We start from the raw sequence: 17,270 nt of genomic DNA, 5'->3' as shown, positions 1-17,270 counted from the left end.
CAACTCACACGGACCTTTTTAGCTTTGACTAATTTTTATAGGGGGGTCTCGAATCCAATGTTCGAATTCATGACCAAATGGTCATAGGTGCAAGGTGCTTACCAACTTGCTACCTTGTCTTAATAGCGCAATTCGAAAGGAAGCTTAATGAAATGACAAGACTAATACTAACACAATAGGTGATAGAAATAAACAAATACAAAGCCACCAAGCTGATGAAATTCTAGAAGAAAGTTGACTAGTCAACATGGGAATGCCTAATGCTTCTATTAGGGCATGCATTCAACAATCTATAGTAGTTTCATTATTAAATAATTTAGTACACAAACAACTTCACATGAATAAATAATGATTTATAAGGGTCAACAAATATGTGCTAGCTAGCACATGTCAATATTCAATAATTCATGATATTTGGTAACACTATAAATACCATCCTTTGTGCTTCTAATATCTCACACCATCAATTAATCTTTCTCTGATTTCAATTTTCCTAGTTTATTTACTTTGTAATTATTTTCGAATATTTGACAATATGGGTGCCATCACTTACGATATGGAGATTCCTTCTTCGATCCCGGCTTCGAAGATGTTTAAGGCCATCATTCTTGATGCAGACACGCTCATTCCGAAGATAATGCCACATGCTATCAAAAATGTCGAAATATTGGAGGGAGATGGTACTTGTGCAGGTACGGTAAAGATCATCCATTTCGGAGAAGGCAGCAAATTTAAGAGCGTCAAGCACCGTGTTGATGCTCTCGATGCGGAGAATATGACGCACAGCTACAGCATTATTGAAGGAGATGCTTTAATGGGAGTCGTCGAATCGATCACTTATCATATTAAGATTGTTCCGACTGAAGACGGAGGCTGCATCTGCCAGAACCGAAGCATTTACAATGTGAAGGGAGATGGTCATGAGATTACCGAAGACAAAATAAAGGAAGGCAAAGAGAAAGCAATGGCTATGTTCAAGGCTATCGAGGCTCACCTTCATGCCAACCCCGATTACTAAACTTTTACGGGATTAAACGCCCTCTTTCGATAATCAATAATATTGCTTGTGTGAGTTTTTTTCCGTTTTTTACTTCTGAACCTATGCATTTGTAAGTTGTGGACTCAATAAGCTGTGTTTTTGTCATGGCATTTATTTTCACCAATGATTTTTTTTTTTTTTTAATTCGAATAAACCGAGAAACATATATACCTCGGAATGCATCATCGGAAACATCAATATACCCCTTCAATATATTCATCGGATAAAGAAACACTCAATTTCGTATTCCGAGATTCCATCTCCAGATAAATCAAGTCCAACGCACACGAGATACTTTTAAACTCGGGGTGCGTTTTATCCCCAGCTAAAAACACTTTCCCACCACCAACATTCGACTCAATCCAACTACAGCCAGGCTGTTTCTTCACGCCCTTCTCTTTCATACGAACCCACATACTATACGCGTTCTCTCTCCTCCCATGCGCCAAATATATTTCCGCAAGAATCAAATACACCCCCGAATTAAACGGCTCCAGCTCCAAAATCTTCTCTCCGGCAATTTCAGCACCCGGTAAATTCTTGTGCACTCTACATGCTCCAAGCAGGGCTCCCCAAACACTAGCTTCGATTTCCACTCCATCGACACTCATTCGATTCATAACACTCATCGCTTCGTCAATAAGTCCGAATTTTCCCAATAAATCAACCATGCACGTATAATGCTCGTTTGTCAACCGAATGGAATATTCCTTCCGCATAACATCGAAGAAATGTTTTCCATGTGCCACGAGTCCTCCGTGGCTACACGCAGAAAGGACTCCAACGAAAGTTATTTGATTAGGCTTCACACTCGATAATCTCATCTTTTCAAACATCTCTATAGCTTTTTCACCGTGCCCATGGTGGGCCAATCCGCATATTATCGAGTTCCAAGAAATGATGTCATGGCGGGCCATGATATTGAACTCGAGCAACGCAGAGTCCATATTACCACACCGAAAATACATGGTAATCAACGCATTGCCGAATGCAGTAAAGCCATCGATTCCCACCTTGATAGCTTCTGCGTGGATTTGCTTTCCAAGGTTTAGTGACGGCAGATTCGAACATATAGTGAGAAAGCTCGTAAATGTAGCTTCATCAAGGGCAAGACCGTCTTTTTTCATTTCGATAGCCAACTTTACACCATCCTCTGCGAGGTCATTTTCCCCGAGTCCGAATATGGCAGCGTTCCACACGGTTGTATCACGAGTCGCCATTAGTTCAAAAACTTGCATCGCGTTTTTGACGTCTTCCATATTGAAGTACCCAATCATGATATTCGTCCACGACACAACACAACCAAACGGGCTTTTCTCTAAAATTGCATGAGCTTCTCTAACCAAACCGTTCTTGACAAACCCCAAAATAATCGAATTCCACGACTTTTGGAGTTTGCAAGGTGCCTCGTTGAAAAGCCTCAAGGCATCGATAATCCTTTCGGTACTCACAAACACATCTATCATTAAACTCCACGAGTTTGAATCCTTTTCGGGCATCTTGTGAAACAAGCCTTCTGCAATTTCAACGAAGTTATTTTGAATATAACCGCCAATAATCGTGTTCCAAGCTTGAATATCCTTCACCGGCATATCATCAAATATTTCCCTGGATTCAACAATCCTCCCGGCATCGAGAAACGCCTTCATCATAATAGTCCAGGTGGCAACATCCCGTGTAACCATTTCTCGGAACAACTCCTCAGCCTTATCGAACTCGCGAACCTTCACTAAACCCGCAATAACCAAATTCCAAGAAACTACGTCTTTCAACGGCATCGTGTCAAACACTCTCACTGCATCACCCACCAAATCATTATCAACATACCCTGAAATTAACGAATTCCACGTCACTACATCTCTGCACTCCATTTTCTCAAATACATCTTCGGCCCCTTCAACATCTCCGTGCTGCATTAACCCGGATATCATCGTATTATACGAGAACGCGTCACGTGACGGCATTTGATTATACAGACGTACGGCCTTCTCATAGAACCCGTTCTGAAAATATCCTCTAATCATGGCGTTGTACGTGACTGTGCTTCTGTGGGGCATTTCGCCGAACAGGTTCTGTGCTTCATCAACAAGGCCATTTTTCATCAGATTTGAGAGCTTCGAGTTGAATGGTTTCAAGTCGAGTAGCGTTGCGAAAGTATGATGCTTGAAATTGAGTTTTGGAGAGAGAAGTTGGGTGAGTTGTAGACTTCGTCTGAGAAAAAACGACATGCTCCATCACTAGTTCTGGCGGTGGCAGCAAATGATTTCTTTGAGTGAATTGACCGTACAAATTAGTTTAAGGTGTTAAATACCGTTTACACCCCCTAAGTATACCATCTGTAACACGTACCCCTTAAAATATCATTTGTAACAATTACATCCTAAAACTAAAAGAATAATTATAATATACAAGTAAAAATATATGTTGAAAATGCAATATTTGAAATTTTAAAAATATTATATTGCGATGGGTACATATTTAATAAACAACATCTAATTATCGTTGGACCAATTAATCGAATATATTCATTTCGATATATTTTAAGAAATCAATACTAACTAATAGTAATCTTACGTATTTAAATTTATTTTAGTTCGTTAATTTCTTAAAATATATTTTCATTCATTATTTATACAATATATATTACTTTTTAATTATTTTCTAATAATTTAATTTTAGTTACTTTTTAATTATATGATCCAATAATTATTGGGGAAATTTGATAGACACCCTTTATTTGAGACTTACATAGGTATAGATCCTAGTTGGTAGATGAATATAGGCATAAGTCATTTGACTCACAAAATAATATAAATAAAATAAAATAATTAGTGTATAGGCATAATCACCCTCAATTAATAAGAAAACAAATTTCATATATCTTGTCTCTCTAATCTCACGTTTCTCTCACCCTATATTTAACATTTCATCTTTTTCTCTCCCTCTGTGTCCCACGCCTTTCTCCCTCTCTCGAGCTTCTCTGTTTTTTTTTTTTTCTTTTTCTTTACTTTTTTGATAAAGAAATATTATTGAGAAGGAAAAAAATAGGGATCTTTTTAGATTATGAGATGATTTTTTGGTGGAAGAATTAAAGACGACAAAAAAAAAATTCAGAAATCCAAAATCATAGCCAAAAGTCACATTGTGTCTCCCGTATGTAGAACCTTCCCATCGTTTTTGTTGTTAGCAATTTCCGTTTGCAGGTTGGTTTAACTTCGTTTGCTGTTTGAAGAATTGCCTTTGATGTTGAGATTAGATTCCTCTAGTTTACAATTTGCAAGGTATGTCTTAAGTTACATTTTATAAACATTTTGCTTAATGTTTTTGTTGTTAGCAAATTGTTCCATACACAATTTTTTGGTATGTTTTTAATGATGCTGATTTTTTTTTTCAGTTTGTTGTTTCTCAATAATGCAAGTTTTGCTTTATTTTTTCTTCAGTTTGCTATTTGCATTCGGCGAAGTCATAGGTAATTTTTTGTTTGTAATTCAGTAATACAAATTATGGATTTTTTTTTTCAATTTGCTGTTTGCGTTTGGCGAAATCATAAGTATTTTGTTGTTTGCAATTCAATAATATAAAATCTAATTTTCAGTTTGCTATTTGCAGTTCGCGGAGTCATAGGCGTCGCAGTTCCCGGATCATAGACAGTGGTTGCGGTGGCGTTTTTAGAGTATGAGTTTGTAAAATAAATTGCATATTTTTGTTATGAATTAATTTATTCGTTTTAGTTAATATTTGGAAGACTGATGTTTGCGAATTTGTTTTGATAGAGAGATTTTTTGGGATTTGATTTGATTTGATTTAATTAAAGGTATTTTTGCCATAATAAATATTACTAATTTATTAAAACATTAAATTTTAACTTAGATTAAATTTCAAAATATAAAATAATTGACGTTGACGGGATAAGTGTTACAAATTTACAATGATACTTTAATGGGCTAAGTGTGCATAAACTATAATTCAGGGTGCAAAGCGTATTTAATGGGAGACCCGGATCCGGCCCAATCGTGTCAAAGGGCTGTCGGGTCATGGGCTCAGCCCATTCGGGTCCATGTTCTCCTGTCCACACAATTATTACCCCACTGTAGAATACACCACCGTTGAATTGCACTTCTTTTTTAAACGGTTAATTCCACTTCGCACCCTTAACATATACATCTTGTCACTTTGCACCCTCCAAAACAATTAATAGCATTTTATACCCTCAAAACACAATAAATCATTCACAATAGACCATGAATTGAATATTTAAAACTTAGGGAGGGTAATTTCAATTTTTACTGCTATTTATTCCCAGAGTGTAAAATAATAAATTAAATTATTATTTTCTTCAATCCCCAACATAAATTCGAGCGTATATTATGCAAAAGAACAAATAAAAAAATCACAACGAATTATTCAAAAAAACTGCAATTTCTTAAAAAAAAAAAAAAAGACATTTGTCACTGAATCGTTAGATTGATGGATTTACTGTTATTAGTTGAAAATATTTGGTAGAAAATTTTCTAATAAAATAATGATTTTCAAATAACTCGATAACAATCTAGCTGAAGGATTCTTTTAACTTTTTTTTTTTTTGTAAAATATTTTTTGTACATTTTTTTAAATATATACCTATGGGATTTATTTTTGCAGTTAACTTGTTTCAAAAAATATAAAAAAAAATTGACATTTGACATCCTAAAAAAATGGCACTAAAAATATAAAATTATTTTCTTTGACTTTAAAATTCATTCGCGGTGCATTATGCATGATTTATTGTGTTTCGATGGTGCAAAGTGTTATTAATTATTTTTTAGGGTGCAAAGTGCCAAAAAACTATATTTTTAGGGTGCAAAATGAAATTAAGCTCTTTTAACCATAAATAGTGAAAATTAAAACCTTATCCCACAAATTTTCACTCTCCATTCTCATTGGATATTATCTCCCCACGTCAACATTCTTGAAATCTCTCTAAGCTAACAAGCAAGAGAGAGAGAGAGAGAGAGAGAGAGAGAGAGAGAGAGGAGAGAGAGAAAGAAATCACAGTCCGATTCAGCCCAAAAATGGCAGCCACCGCCGCGGCCGCCGCCGTAGCCTCTTCTTTCTCCACATCCATGCAGAGTTTGAAGTACACAACCACCAAAATCTGGCCTAATAATAATAATAATAATAATAATAATGATAATAATAATAATTTCTTAAAGATTTCATGTGGGCGAATTAATCCAATTAGTAGCAGTGGTGTGTGTGTCAAGTGGAGGGTTTTGCGTATAGCGGCCGCAGTGGCTCAGGAAGAGGCGGCGGCTCTGACTGCTCCGGCGGAGGAGGAATCCGAGGCGGCGGAGGTGGGTGATTCTGAGAGCGCCGCCGCCGCCGCAAACACGAAGCTTTACTTTGGGAATTTGCCGTATCTGTGTGACAGTGCGCAGCTTGCTGGTATAGTTCAAGAATATGCTAGCCCAGAGCTAGTTGAGGTTAGTGCTGTCAAATTAGATTTCCGATAGGCCTCGTTTGGTTGGGTAGATTAGCCATGATTAATTAAATAAATCAACTTTATTTAATGTCTGTTATTTCAATAACTTGATGGGTCGACCCGTAAATATTACGTTATCATGCCTTATCCTACCTTTTAGGTATATTTTTTTTCTAAGGTCAAATAATATAATTGTGTTTCATTAGATTATTTAATTTTATACCGGCTAATCTTATCTTGGCAACCAAACGAGACCCTTGATACATTAATTGTTCATTTTCCAATTAGGCATGAGTTATTTGAAATATAATTGCACTTTGTTTTTTGATGTCTGGTATCCCAATAACTTATTGGATCGACCCACAAATATTACGTTATAATGCCTTATCTTACCTTTTAGGCATGTTTTTTTTATTGGATGGTCGAAAGTCAAATAATATAATCGTGTTTTATTAGATTATTAAATTTTATACTGGTTAATCTTATCTTGACAACCAAACGAGACATTTAATGTATTAATCGTTCATTTTCCAATTTAGGCATGCGTTATTTGAAATATTAATTCCTAGAAACAAAAGAAATAATTAATGGAAAGAGAATAAATGGGGGGATATATAATAATCTAGCTACATTGTGTATATTTTTTTCCTTCTAAGATTCGTGATTTTAAATTAGTTTTTTTAATACGTGTGTTGAAACCTTAAACGACATTTAATTTGAAACAGAGGGAGTTCAATTGTATTTGTTCATTAATAAGTAGCCAAAAAAACGCATCCTCGTATATCAATAGATGCTTAAAGTTGTTTACGGCACTTAATTTGAAACGGAGGGATTTCAGTTGTATTTGTTAAACGACACTTAATAATTTGAAACGGAGGGATTTCAGTTGTATTTGTTAAACGACACTTAATTTGAAACGGATGGAGTTTAGTTGTATTTGTTTTCATTAATAAGTAGCCAAAAAACGCGTCCTCGTATATCATTAGATACTGAAAGTTGTTTACGAGTAGAGATCATTTCATACACATTGATTATTATTATAATGGTAAATATATTAATTCTATTGGGAGTTGTGCATGATTAATCGAGGATTTCGATTATTCGGGCCAAATTGACATCTATACAAGCATATCCGAAATTTATCTGTCTGATAACCTCGTAATCATTTGAACTCGTTCGATCAAGTAAAAAGATGTTTTGTTGGACGGTTTAAATCTATCCATGTGATAAGTAATAACCACTCAAAGTTCAAAGTTCCGTACAAAGCATCTTCACTTCGAATTTAATGATTAAAGGATCGGGATTTATATTCTTATTTAGAAAGGCCTTAATCGATTCAATTATGGAAGTAACAAAAGATGTTGTTGTTCGACGGTTTGAATTCAGTTATACGTACTTATTATATACATTCATGAAAGCTAACATCCGTACATTCTGTTTCTTGATACTAAACCGAACCAAAATCCACTACACGTGTTCTTTCTTCTTTTTTTTCTCTAATAGTCCTCTTATATTATTCAATAATTGTAATCGCAATTTCTAGATTATCGTAATCTCTTGGATTTACTATAAGTTTGCCGGGTTTTTTTTTTAATTTCAATTTCGATTTACTAGACCTGTAAATTCAGTTTTGTTCGTTCGATTAAGTAGAGCTTAGAACTAATTAATGTGTATTCGAAACATGTAGGTTCTTTACGACAGAAACACCGGAAAAAGCAGAGGATTCGCATTTGTGACCATGAGTACCATCGAAGAATGCAATACCGTCATCCAGAATCTCGACGGAAGGGTAATAAATAATTCACTCCTTGGACGAAAAAACAACAAAAACAACTTTTTGTTCCTTTTTTTTTTTTTTTTTTAATAATATTGAAAGTTGTTGTTTGGTGCAGGAATACGGGGGTAGAACATTGAGAGTTAATTTCTCGGACAAGCCAAAACCGAAGGAGCCACTATATCCGGAAACGGAATACAAACTTTTCGTAGGAAATTTATCGTGGACCGTTACATCCGAAATGTTAACACAAGCATTTCAAGAATACGGATACGTGGCTGGAGCTAGAGTTCTTTATGATGGTGAAACTGGAAAATCTCGTGGCTATGGTTTCGTTTGCTACGATACCGAAGCCGAAATGGAAACCGCACTTAAAGCTCTCGATGGAGTGGTAATTATTATTATTTTTTTTTCTATCACAAAAAAAAAAAATAAAAAATTTTCAACCATTTTATCGTATAGTACTTAAAACCGTGTATCATATTTTTATTTTTATTTTACGTTTGTATTTCAGGAATTAGAAGGGCGTGCGCTGCGTGTTAGCCTGGCGCAGGGAAAGAAACAATGAGAAGAAGACGAGACGAAGAAGAAGAAGAAAAGAATTTTGATTTCTCTCGAGAAAAATGGAAGATTAAAAATGTGCATTTGTCTCTGCTGAGAGAAAGAAAAAAAAAATCATATTAACTGGAAAATAGAAAAACCATTCGATTTTCGATTTTATGTGCCTTCCATACGACAGGCCCGATGATGTAATACATTGACAAACAGTCACATAAGTACGTATGTAGATGTGTGTAAAATATGTACGCATCTATTCTATTGTATGGTAAGATATAACTATGTGACATAGAACAAACCGTTTCAATTGATATTCTTTCATACCTATTTGTGATTTTTTTGTGCAAATACCTCTTTGTATTTAACCATTATATTATGCATGAATTTTTAATAAATTAAAATTTAATAATTAATGTGTAGATTAGTAGTTATTAATTTATCGATTATTTAACGTATCGTTAAATACAAATTGCACCCATGTACTATAATCAGTATTGCATATACCTGTCTATACAACAAAATGCGACAAATGGCCCCTCAAATTAACTGTCATCCCTCAAATCTCTTACACCGTTAGTTTATATAGCATAGTTACCTTTTTACCCTTACATTTATATGAAATAAATTGTCATTTTTTGACCTCATTACTTTGACCATTTTTTTTTACTTTATTATGTAGCACTCCGGTTAAATCGACAAATGGTTCTAGAAAAATATGGGATATAGTGTTTGGATGTACAAAATGGAATGCCTGAATTTTGAGAATTAGAACTACGGGAAGCATTTTAAATCGAGAATTTTTGGGATGAAAATGAAATTATAAAATTTCAAAAATTTAAAAACAATTTAAAAATATTATCATGAATAAAAGAAATTCATTAATTTTGGGTGAAATTTTCAGGCTCGGAGCAATATTGCAAAATTTATTTAAAATGAAATCATAAATAATTTTTAGAATATAAATTTTTTTTTTCAGAAAATTTGGGTGAAATGTTTAGGTTTAGATTGTGGAAAATAAAATTAGGGAAGAAACATGAACAAAATTGGGAGTAAATTGAGTACAAGAGACAAAGAAAAATGCACAGCTTTTGTACACAACCAAGGGGGTATTGTCGTCCAAAATTGTCCAACATCTAGTGCAATGATCAGTTAGTCAACTTTGAAAAGGGACGGATTCTCTTTAACTTTGCTTGACGGCATGGGCCACATTGTCGCATTTTGTAGTACATGGGGGTGTATGCGACAATGGTGATAGTATAGGGGTGCAATTTTGTCATTAACCCTTTATTTAACCGAAGAAAAGTGAAAAGGGTAAATTCTGCCACCCTTGAAGTAAGGATAATTTACGAAACCCCCCTCATATTTGAGTAATTACAACAACCTATCAACTATGAATCTTCTTATAAGTCCACCATCGTCGCTGTATCAAATTTAGTGGAATCTTCTATATTATGTGAAATATTTTCCAGTTTGTACAGATTTTACCCCATTCGAGCTCCACATTTTAAAATAAGATGATCATAAAATGTGTCTCTTGACTTGTAAATATCAGATTGTGGTGCATCATAATGTATTTTGCACAAAACGAATACAAACTAGAGAACATTTCACGGAATTCAGAAAATTGTATTTAATGTAACACTATAAGAATAAACGTGTAAGGAGATTCATAATTGACAGATAATTATAATTACTAGAAAATATATATTTTTTTTAATAAGACATTACCTTAGGATGATCAATCTCACACAAACAACAAAATAAAAAGGGGAAAGACAAAATTAAGAAATAAAAAAATAAAGATTGGATTTTGGGGGTGGCACAAAATAATAATAAAACAATGATTGACTCTTTACCCAAACAAGTGATGCAAACCCTACCTACCTACATATCAACCCCATACAAAAAGTTTTCTCTTTTTTTTTTTTTTTTTTTTTTTTTTTTTTTTTTTTTTTTTTAATCTTTTTTCCGCACACCCAAAAAAACACACACACACACACACAACTACAAAAGGCAGCTCAAAAAACACTAGTATTTATGTCGTACGCCGCTATCTCTCTGTATATATATATATATATCTATAGAGACAAAGACACAACCAAACCCTCGCACTACAACATACCTTCTGTTTTCTACATCAAAATTCTCCGGGGATTTTCAATCACTAAAACCCACCACTTTAATCAAAACGGCGGCGGAGGGCGGCGGCGCTTGAATTTGATAAAAAAGGCTAATGTGAACGGGTGGTGAAGCTGAATCTGGGCTCTGATTAATTATTTGATTGGGGTTTTATTTATTTGTTTTGATTTAGATTTCTGTATAGATCCTGTTAATTGGGGTTTCTAGATTTTCTGTCCGGATCAGGTTTTTTTTTTCTTCATCAATGGCCGCCGCGTATACTTTGCCTGTCACGGCTGCCCAGGTTATTTTCTTAATTTATTATTAGAAACGTTTATATAACAATGCACAGATTTAAATATTTTATTTCGATTGTTGTTTTGAATGTTCTTCATTAATGGATGCATGAATGTACCTTTTGATTTGATTTTATTTGATTGGATTGCATAAAGAGTTTTTTTTTTCCCTGTTCATGGCAAGATGATGTTTATGAGTTAAATATTTTTTGTTTGCGTGATGTCGTCGGTTTATTTATTTATATACGCAGCATTGTTTTGTTTTGTTTTTTTTTTCGTGTCAAGTGTTGGTTTTGCCCTTTTGGAAACAAAGAACTTGCATTTAAAGACATGACAAATAATTCGATTTTGTTATCAATGGCTTTGTTAATAAGAAGAATCTAATAGTCCCCGCCTTTTTTTCGTAATCGACTACCTTCAAATAATAATTTTTTAACCGTTGATTTTGAAGACACGTGCCATAGTTTATAGAACGATAAAAGGATCCATCTACATTCATTAGTCATTACATTCCGTTTTCTCCAAGATTTTGTATATCGGTAACGTTAATCTATTACTACCGAAAAGACGCTAAGTTATTCACATTAACACGTGCTGTTTGTATCTTTGTCTTTTTTTTGTTTAGGTGGGGACGTACTTTGTGGGGCAGTACTATCAGATGCTACAGAGCCAGCCCGAGTTCGTGCACCAGTTTTACAGCGATGCAAGCACCATGCTTCGGATCGAAGGAAACACGAGAGAGACTGCAACTGCTATGCTGGTATGAAACATCTTGATTATGTGCATTCATTGCTAATAACTTGAAGCTTAAATTTAGTAATAACGGATATTAAGTTATTAACATTCTTACAATATTCAATACTATGATTATGTAATTATGTATAATTGCTAAAGCCCTTGTTGATTAGATTGATGCCCCTAGATATTTTGAATGCAATGTAATTATTTTATGGGTAAATAACGGCCACCCCTGAGGTAAGGTCAAATTACGAAAAAACAAGTCATGTTTGGGTAATTACAACCACCTCCCTCAACTATGAATCTTCTTAAACATCGACCCTTGTGGTGTCAAATTTTGTGGAATCTTCCAGATTATGTGGAATATTCTTCAGTTTGTAACCGTTTTATCCCATCCGAGCTCCACTTTTTGAAACAAGATGCTCTTGACTTGTAAATATGGTGCATCATAAACTGCATTTTTGCACATAATGAGTACAAACTAGAGAATACATAGATTAAAAGGTTTAGCTACTCATGTTCTCTACGAAAAACATCATAAAAATATTAAAATACATAGATTCAGAAAAGATAGATGAAAGAAGAATTATGATGAAGATTCGTCAGGTCTTCGTCTTCGATTCTCCCTTCTCTCGCTCCTCTTGCTCTAAGATTGTGTAAAAGGTTTTCTAATTTGTGCTTGTCTTTGCCTTTAAATAGATGCCCGTCTTGGTAAGAAAATCTGGGTTTCCTTATGTGATTAAAACTCCAAAATTGCTTTTAAATAGATGCTCGTCTTGGTAAGAAAATTTGGGTTTCCTTATGTGATTAAAACTCCAAAATTGCTTTCAGCGTGTTTTCGCACGGCCGCGCGAGAATCGCGAGAATCAGTATATTTCTCACACGGCCGTCAAATGTATCGAAGATTTCTGCCCAAATTCTGCAGTTGGCACGGCCGTGTTAGTAATAGACTCTTTTTCACACTACCATGCCAGGCTAATTTTCAGCCTCCGATTGTTTTCTTCCGTTTTTGCTCATTTCATCCTTGAAACTCCCGAACCTTGAAATTGTACCTAAAATACAACAAACCAATAATTAAGCACCATAAAATCGATAAAAGTATACAAAAACCCTCGTAAGGAATATATTGAGTGTAAAATATACACTCAACAGGTATCTAGAAGATTAATCTAGAAGATTATGTTGAATTTGACACCATAAGGCTGGACGTGTAAGAAGATTAGTTGAGGGAGGTGGTTGTAATTACCCAAATAGGAGGGTTTTTTTGTAATTTGACCTTATTTTGTTCATGTATAGCTTGCTCTGTTTCTGACATATTCATAGATCATTAGGTACTTTCCGACATTGTAGTTTTATGAGGTTTAGTTATGCCCTCGTTTTAAATGAAACTGACAAGTACCTTATGGTGGTTGATCCTAGGTAATTTGGCCAAGAAAGTCGTCTCGTCTTTCTTTTTTTTTTTTTTTTTTTTCACACTAGTTGGTTTGTTAGTTTCCTTTCTTAAACATGTAAATGCTGAAATGATAAGTGCCATAAGGCATACATGTTCTTTTATAGCGTATCTTTTAACCGATTCTTACACATCTATAAACTCTTGCATCAAATAGTGACGGAATCTATATTGAGTTCTCTTGTATGCTTTGCAGAAAATCCACCAACTTGTTATGTCGCTCAGTTATACAGGGATAGAAATAAAGACTGCACACTCTTTAGAATCTTGGAATGGCGGAGTTCTAGTGATGGTTTCGGGTTCCGTGCATGTGACCAATTTTAACGTGAGAAAGAAATTCGTGGAGACCTTTTTCCTTGCGCCTCAAGAAAAGGGATTCTTTGTTCTCAACGATGTTTTCCATTATGTTGATGAAGAACAGATTGTGCAGTATCCGATTGCTTATTTACCTCGAAGCAATCTTGACGCCAATCTCAATTTTTCAGCTACGGTTCCAGAACGAGGTTTCCTTTTTTTTCTCTTTTCCGTTATCCTTATCCATAATTATTAATTCTAAAATATAATTGGTAAAAAAATTGTCACAATTTTGGGAAACAATATATTTCTATCCAAACGTTAGTATCAATACCAACGTGCTTCACATTTTGTCACAATTGTCTAATTTTCAGCGAGAAAATGTATTCTGTAAAAAAATATTCAAAATAATTTTCTGAATATACGACCATTTGCAGTAAGCAGCTACATGCTGGATGGAGATATTCAGCCGAGGGAATTTGTGGCTCCTGCAAAGGTTCAAGAAAACGGTCCACTCAGTAATTATAACTATCTCGACGAACAGCTACATCAAGAACCTGAAACAGAAATTATCGTGGATAACAATTTTGCTGTGCATTCAAACGGTTCAGTTCACGGAACAATGAACTCTATACCCGACCATTTTTCACCCCCGATCGAGGAACCTGTCGTGGAGACTCAGAAACATACTTACGCTTCTATTGTAAGTAATCTCATCTAAGCCTCACATCTTTTACATCTGATATTGATTGTAACAGTTTCCTAATTTAGCTTAGAGTTACGTGTATATATATCGACGTATTCTTTACAGCATCGAGAGATGGCTTTTGATGAGTGTAGTTGTCACTTGATTGTAAAGGTTCGTTAAACTTTCGATGATGATTTAAAGTTGCAGGTTTCAAAAGGACAATCTCCTGCAGCAGCGCCCTCTCAGTCCACTGTTAACAAGCCCGTTTCTTCGGAGTCGAATCACGTACAGGAACCACAAAACCCGATCGAAGTGTCTGGCGTGGAAACCCCAGAAGAAGGATCTTTTCTTGACGATGAAGGTAACTTCTATTTCAGCTGTTGTAATGATTGAGTAGTAGAGTTTGTTGGTGTAGTTAAATGGTTTTATTGCGTTTAGTTCCCCCGTGTTCACTCTTAACTGTCAAAAAACTCCCCGTATTATAAGTAATAGCAATAACCCCCCTATGATTCAATTTTATTAGCAAATTACACCTAAAAACACACCATGTAGAGGGTTGTGTGCTAAAAAAAATGAACCATAAGGGGCTTTATGCCAAATATTTATAACATTAGGGGTCTTTTTAGCAATTTTGTATAACGAATTAAATCTGCACAATGAGACATTCGGAGATATGTTGCTGATATGTGTTCCTTTTAAATATGTTTCTTTATAGTTGAATTAAAGTCGGTTTACGTGAGAAATGTTCCATCAACGATGTCGGCTTCTGAAATTGGCGAGGAATTTGAGAAGTTTGGTAAACTGAAGCCTGACGGTGTAGCCATTAGAACCCGCAAGGTCCGTTTTCTTGCTTTTCTTTCTTTCTTTTTCTTTTCTTTCTTTTGAAGTAAAATTACTGAAATTTGTGACTTGAATTTTATGCAGGATATAGATATATGCTATGCATTTGTAGAATTCGAAGATATCTCCGGGGTGAATAATGCAATTAAGGTTTGAACATATGTACCTCTTAAATTTAAGAAATTAAATCAATAAACCCTCCGGGGTGCATAATGCAATTAAGGTTTCAACATTTTATTGCAATTAATTAAACAAGACCTCTCATGAATATCTCGATTCTGAAACTTTAATTTGCATGTTTTACTTGTAGGCATCCACGGTTCAGATTGGCGGTTACCAGCTCTACATTGAAGGGCGGAGACCCAACCGAAGCTTCTATTTTCGAGGAGGAAGTACGTATTTACTACACTCCATTCAAGTCTTTTTTCTGTGGTTTATTTATAGTATTTATCTTAATATTCGACTCGTGGGCATATACACTTTACGAAGCATTTAATAGAGTTTACTTTGGGTAGTATTATTAATTGATAAATTTGTCGAAACGCAATATATTAACATTCAAGCATTAATTGAGTTCCCGAATCCCCTACGTTTTGTTTATCCAACACTTTGCATGGATAATCTTCTAAGGCCTCATTTGGTTACTAAGATAAGATTAGCCAAGATAATCTTATGAAACCCCAATACACAATTAGCCAATATTAGAGCCGGTTTTTTTCTTTTTCCAAAATTACGGGCCGTCCTGAATAGTTGTATGAGTAAGCAAACATCCAATAAGGTCTAATTATTTAATTAGCTAATCTTAATAACCAAACAAGACCCTAGTGACAGACGGCAGCAAGATTTAGGAAATTTTTATCTTTTTTATTTATTATTGTCTGTGTGTGTGTGTTCATAGAATTAATCTTCAATTAGGACAATTACAGTGAAAACTTGATGAATCTCGTTTTGTTTCGTCTCATGAAAATTAGTTTCTATATTTGAAAACAGTAAATTTATCTCGTTATTTTGAACAGGGGGAAGAGGAGGTAGCAGAGGACGGTTTAGCTATCACATGGAAGGAACAAGGGGGCGATTTGGGGGCCGTGGATTTGGCAGATCGAACAATCAAGATTCGTTTGACGGTGATTATAATAACAGACCAAGGGGTAATAACGGTTTCTACAGACAGACAGAAAGGGCCTACTCTGCCAATCATCGAGTTACGAGGATTGGACAACCCTCGTCTGAATGAACAAGTCTTCGGACAGAGTCTTTCCCGGAATCTTCTTTTAACATTTGCCGCCATAGTTTTCGATTCTTTCCCCTTTATTTTAGAAATTGAAGCAGTAAATTATACATTTTTGGTTGGGGGTTGTCTCTGTTTATGATTATTCTTGTTATTGTAGTAATACTGATGAGAATTTTGGTTCTTTATACAAAACATAGCTGAGTTTTTAATATAATCTGGGAAATGGAACCTTGTAACTTGGAAGATCTTTTGATCACTCTGTGGGGTCATTCAGAATTTTTTTTAGTCTACATATTTGAAAGTGTGAGCTGCTCTTTATATATATATATATATATGGGTAAATTACGGCGACTCCGAGGTAGGGTCAAATTACGAAGGCAAAAAAAAATCTGTTTGGGTAATTACAATTACCCCTCAATTATGAATCTTCTTATGCATAAAATGTCAAACTCTAATTTGTAGTCGTTTTGTATAAAAGTGCAGTTTTTTATGCACGATAATCTGATGTTTACTGGTCTAAGGGAAATATCTTATGATCATATTGATTCAAAATGTGGAGCTCGAATGGACTAAACTGGGTACAAACTGGAGAAATTTCAACATAATCTAGAAAATTTCATAAAATTTGATATCAGAGTGGACATGTAAGAATATTCATAGTTGAGGGGTGATTGTAATTACTCAAACACGAAGGGTTTTTTTCTCGTAATTTGACATTTCCTTAGGGGGTGGGGTTGGCCGCAAAACATTAAGGTCACCGACCAAATAAAACACTATCGGACA

At 34.8% G+C, this 17,270-nt stretch overlaps 4 protein-coding genes across 5 annotated transcripts; 3 read left to right on the top strand and 1 right to left on the bottom strand.

Moving 5' to 3' along the window:
- Positions 1-410: 410 nt before the first annotated feature.
- Positions 411-3,328, bottom strand: LOC105950199 (pentatricopeptide repeat-containing protein At3g49710). Its single transcript, XM_088820743.1, has 2 exons — positions 1,211-3,328; positions 411-879 (listed from the first exon to the last, which is right to left on the bottom strand). The coding sequence occupies exon 1, from the start codon at positions 3,265-3,267 to the stop codon at positions 1,234-1,236; it is 2,034 nt and encodes a 677-aa protein (XP_088676869.1). The 5' UTR covers positions 3,268-3,328; the 3' UTR covers positions 411-879; positions 1,211-1,233.
- Positions 536-1,193, top strand: LOC105950795 (major allergen Pru ar 1). Its single transcript, XM_088820744.1, has one exon. It carries the CDS (start codon positions 536-538, stop codon positions 1,016-1,018), a length of 483 nt encoding a protein of 160 aa, XP_088676870.1. The 3' UTR covers positions 1,019-1,193.
- Positions 3,329-5,949: 2,621 nt separating the features above from the next.
- On the top strand, positions 5,950-9,159 carry LOC105950188 (28 kDa ribonucleoprotein, chloroplastic). The gene is made up of 4 exons (XM_012973524.2): positions 5,950-6,501; positions 8,188-8,289; positions 8,393-8,665; positions 8,789-9,159. Exons 1-4 carry the CDS (start codon positions 6,091-6,093, stop codon positions 8,840-8,842), a joined length of 840 nt encoding a protein of 279 aa, XP_012828978.1. The 5' UTR covers positions 5,950-6,090; the 3' UTR covers positions 8,843-9,159.
- Positions 9,160-10,830: 1,671 nt separating this feature from the next.
- On the top strand, positions 10,831-16,730 carry LOC105950176 (nuclear transport factor 2). Of its 2 annotated transcripts, none has more exons than XM_012973502.2 (9): positions 10,831-11,254; positions 11,872-12,006; positions 13,631-13,937; positions 14,166-14,431; positions 14,618-14,777; positions 15,132-15,253; positions 15,341-15,406; positions 15,567-15,648; positions 16,273-16,730. In XM_012973502.2, the coding sequence occupies exons 1-9, from the start codon at positions 11,216-11,218 to the stop codon at positions 16,488-16,490; spliced, it is 1,395 nt and encodes a 464-aa protein (XP_012828956.2). In that variant the 5' UTR covers positions 10,831-11,215; the 3' UTR covers positions 16,491-16,730. The 2 variants fall into 2 exon arrangements, with proteins under 2 accessions (XP_012828956.2, XP_012828965.2); XM_012973511.2 differs by having other exon boundaries at positions 10,870-11,254; positions 14,624-14,777.
- Positions 16,731-17,270: the final 540 nt, after the last annotated feature.

Source organism: Erythranthe guttata, chromosome 7 (genome assembly GCF_056151865.1).
Source record: "Erythranthe guttata isolate IM_541 chromosome 7, IM_541, whole genome shotgun sequence".
Lineage (NCBI taxonomy): Eukaryota > Viridiplantae > Streptophyta > Magnoliopsida > Lamiales > Phrymaceae > Erythranthe > Erythranthe guttata.
This window is presented reverse-complemented; position numbering and strand designations above follow the sequence as displayed.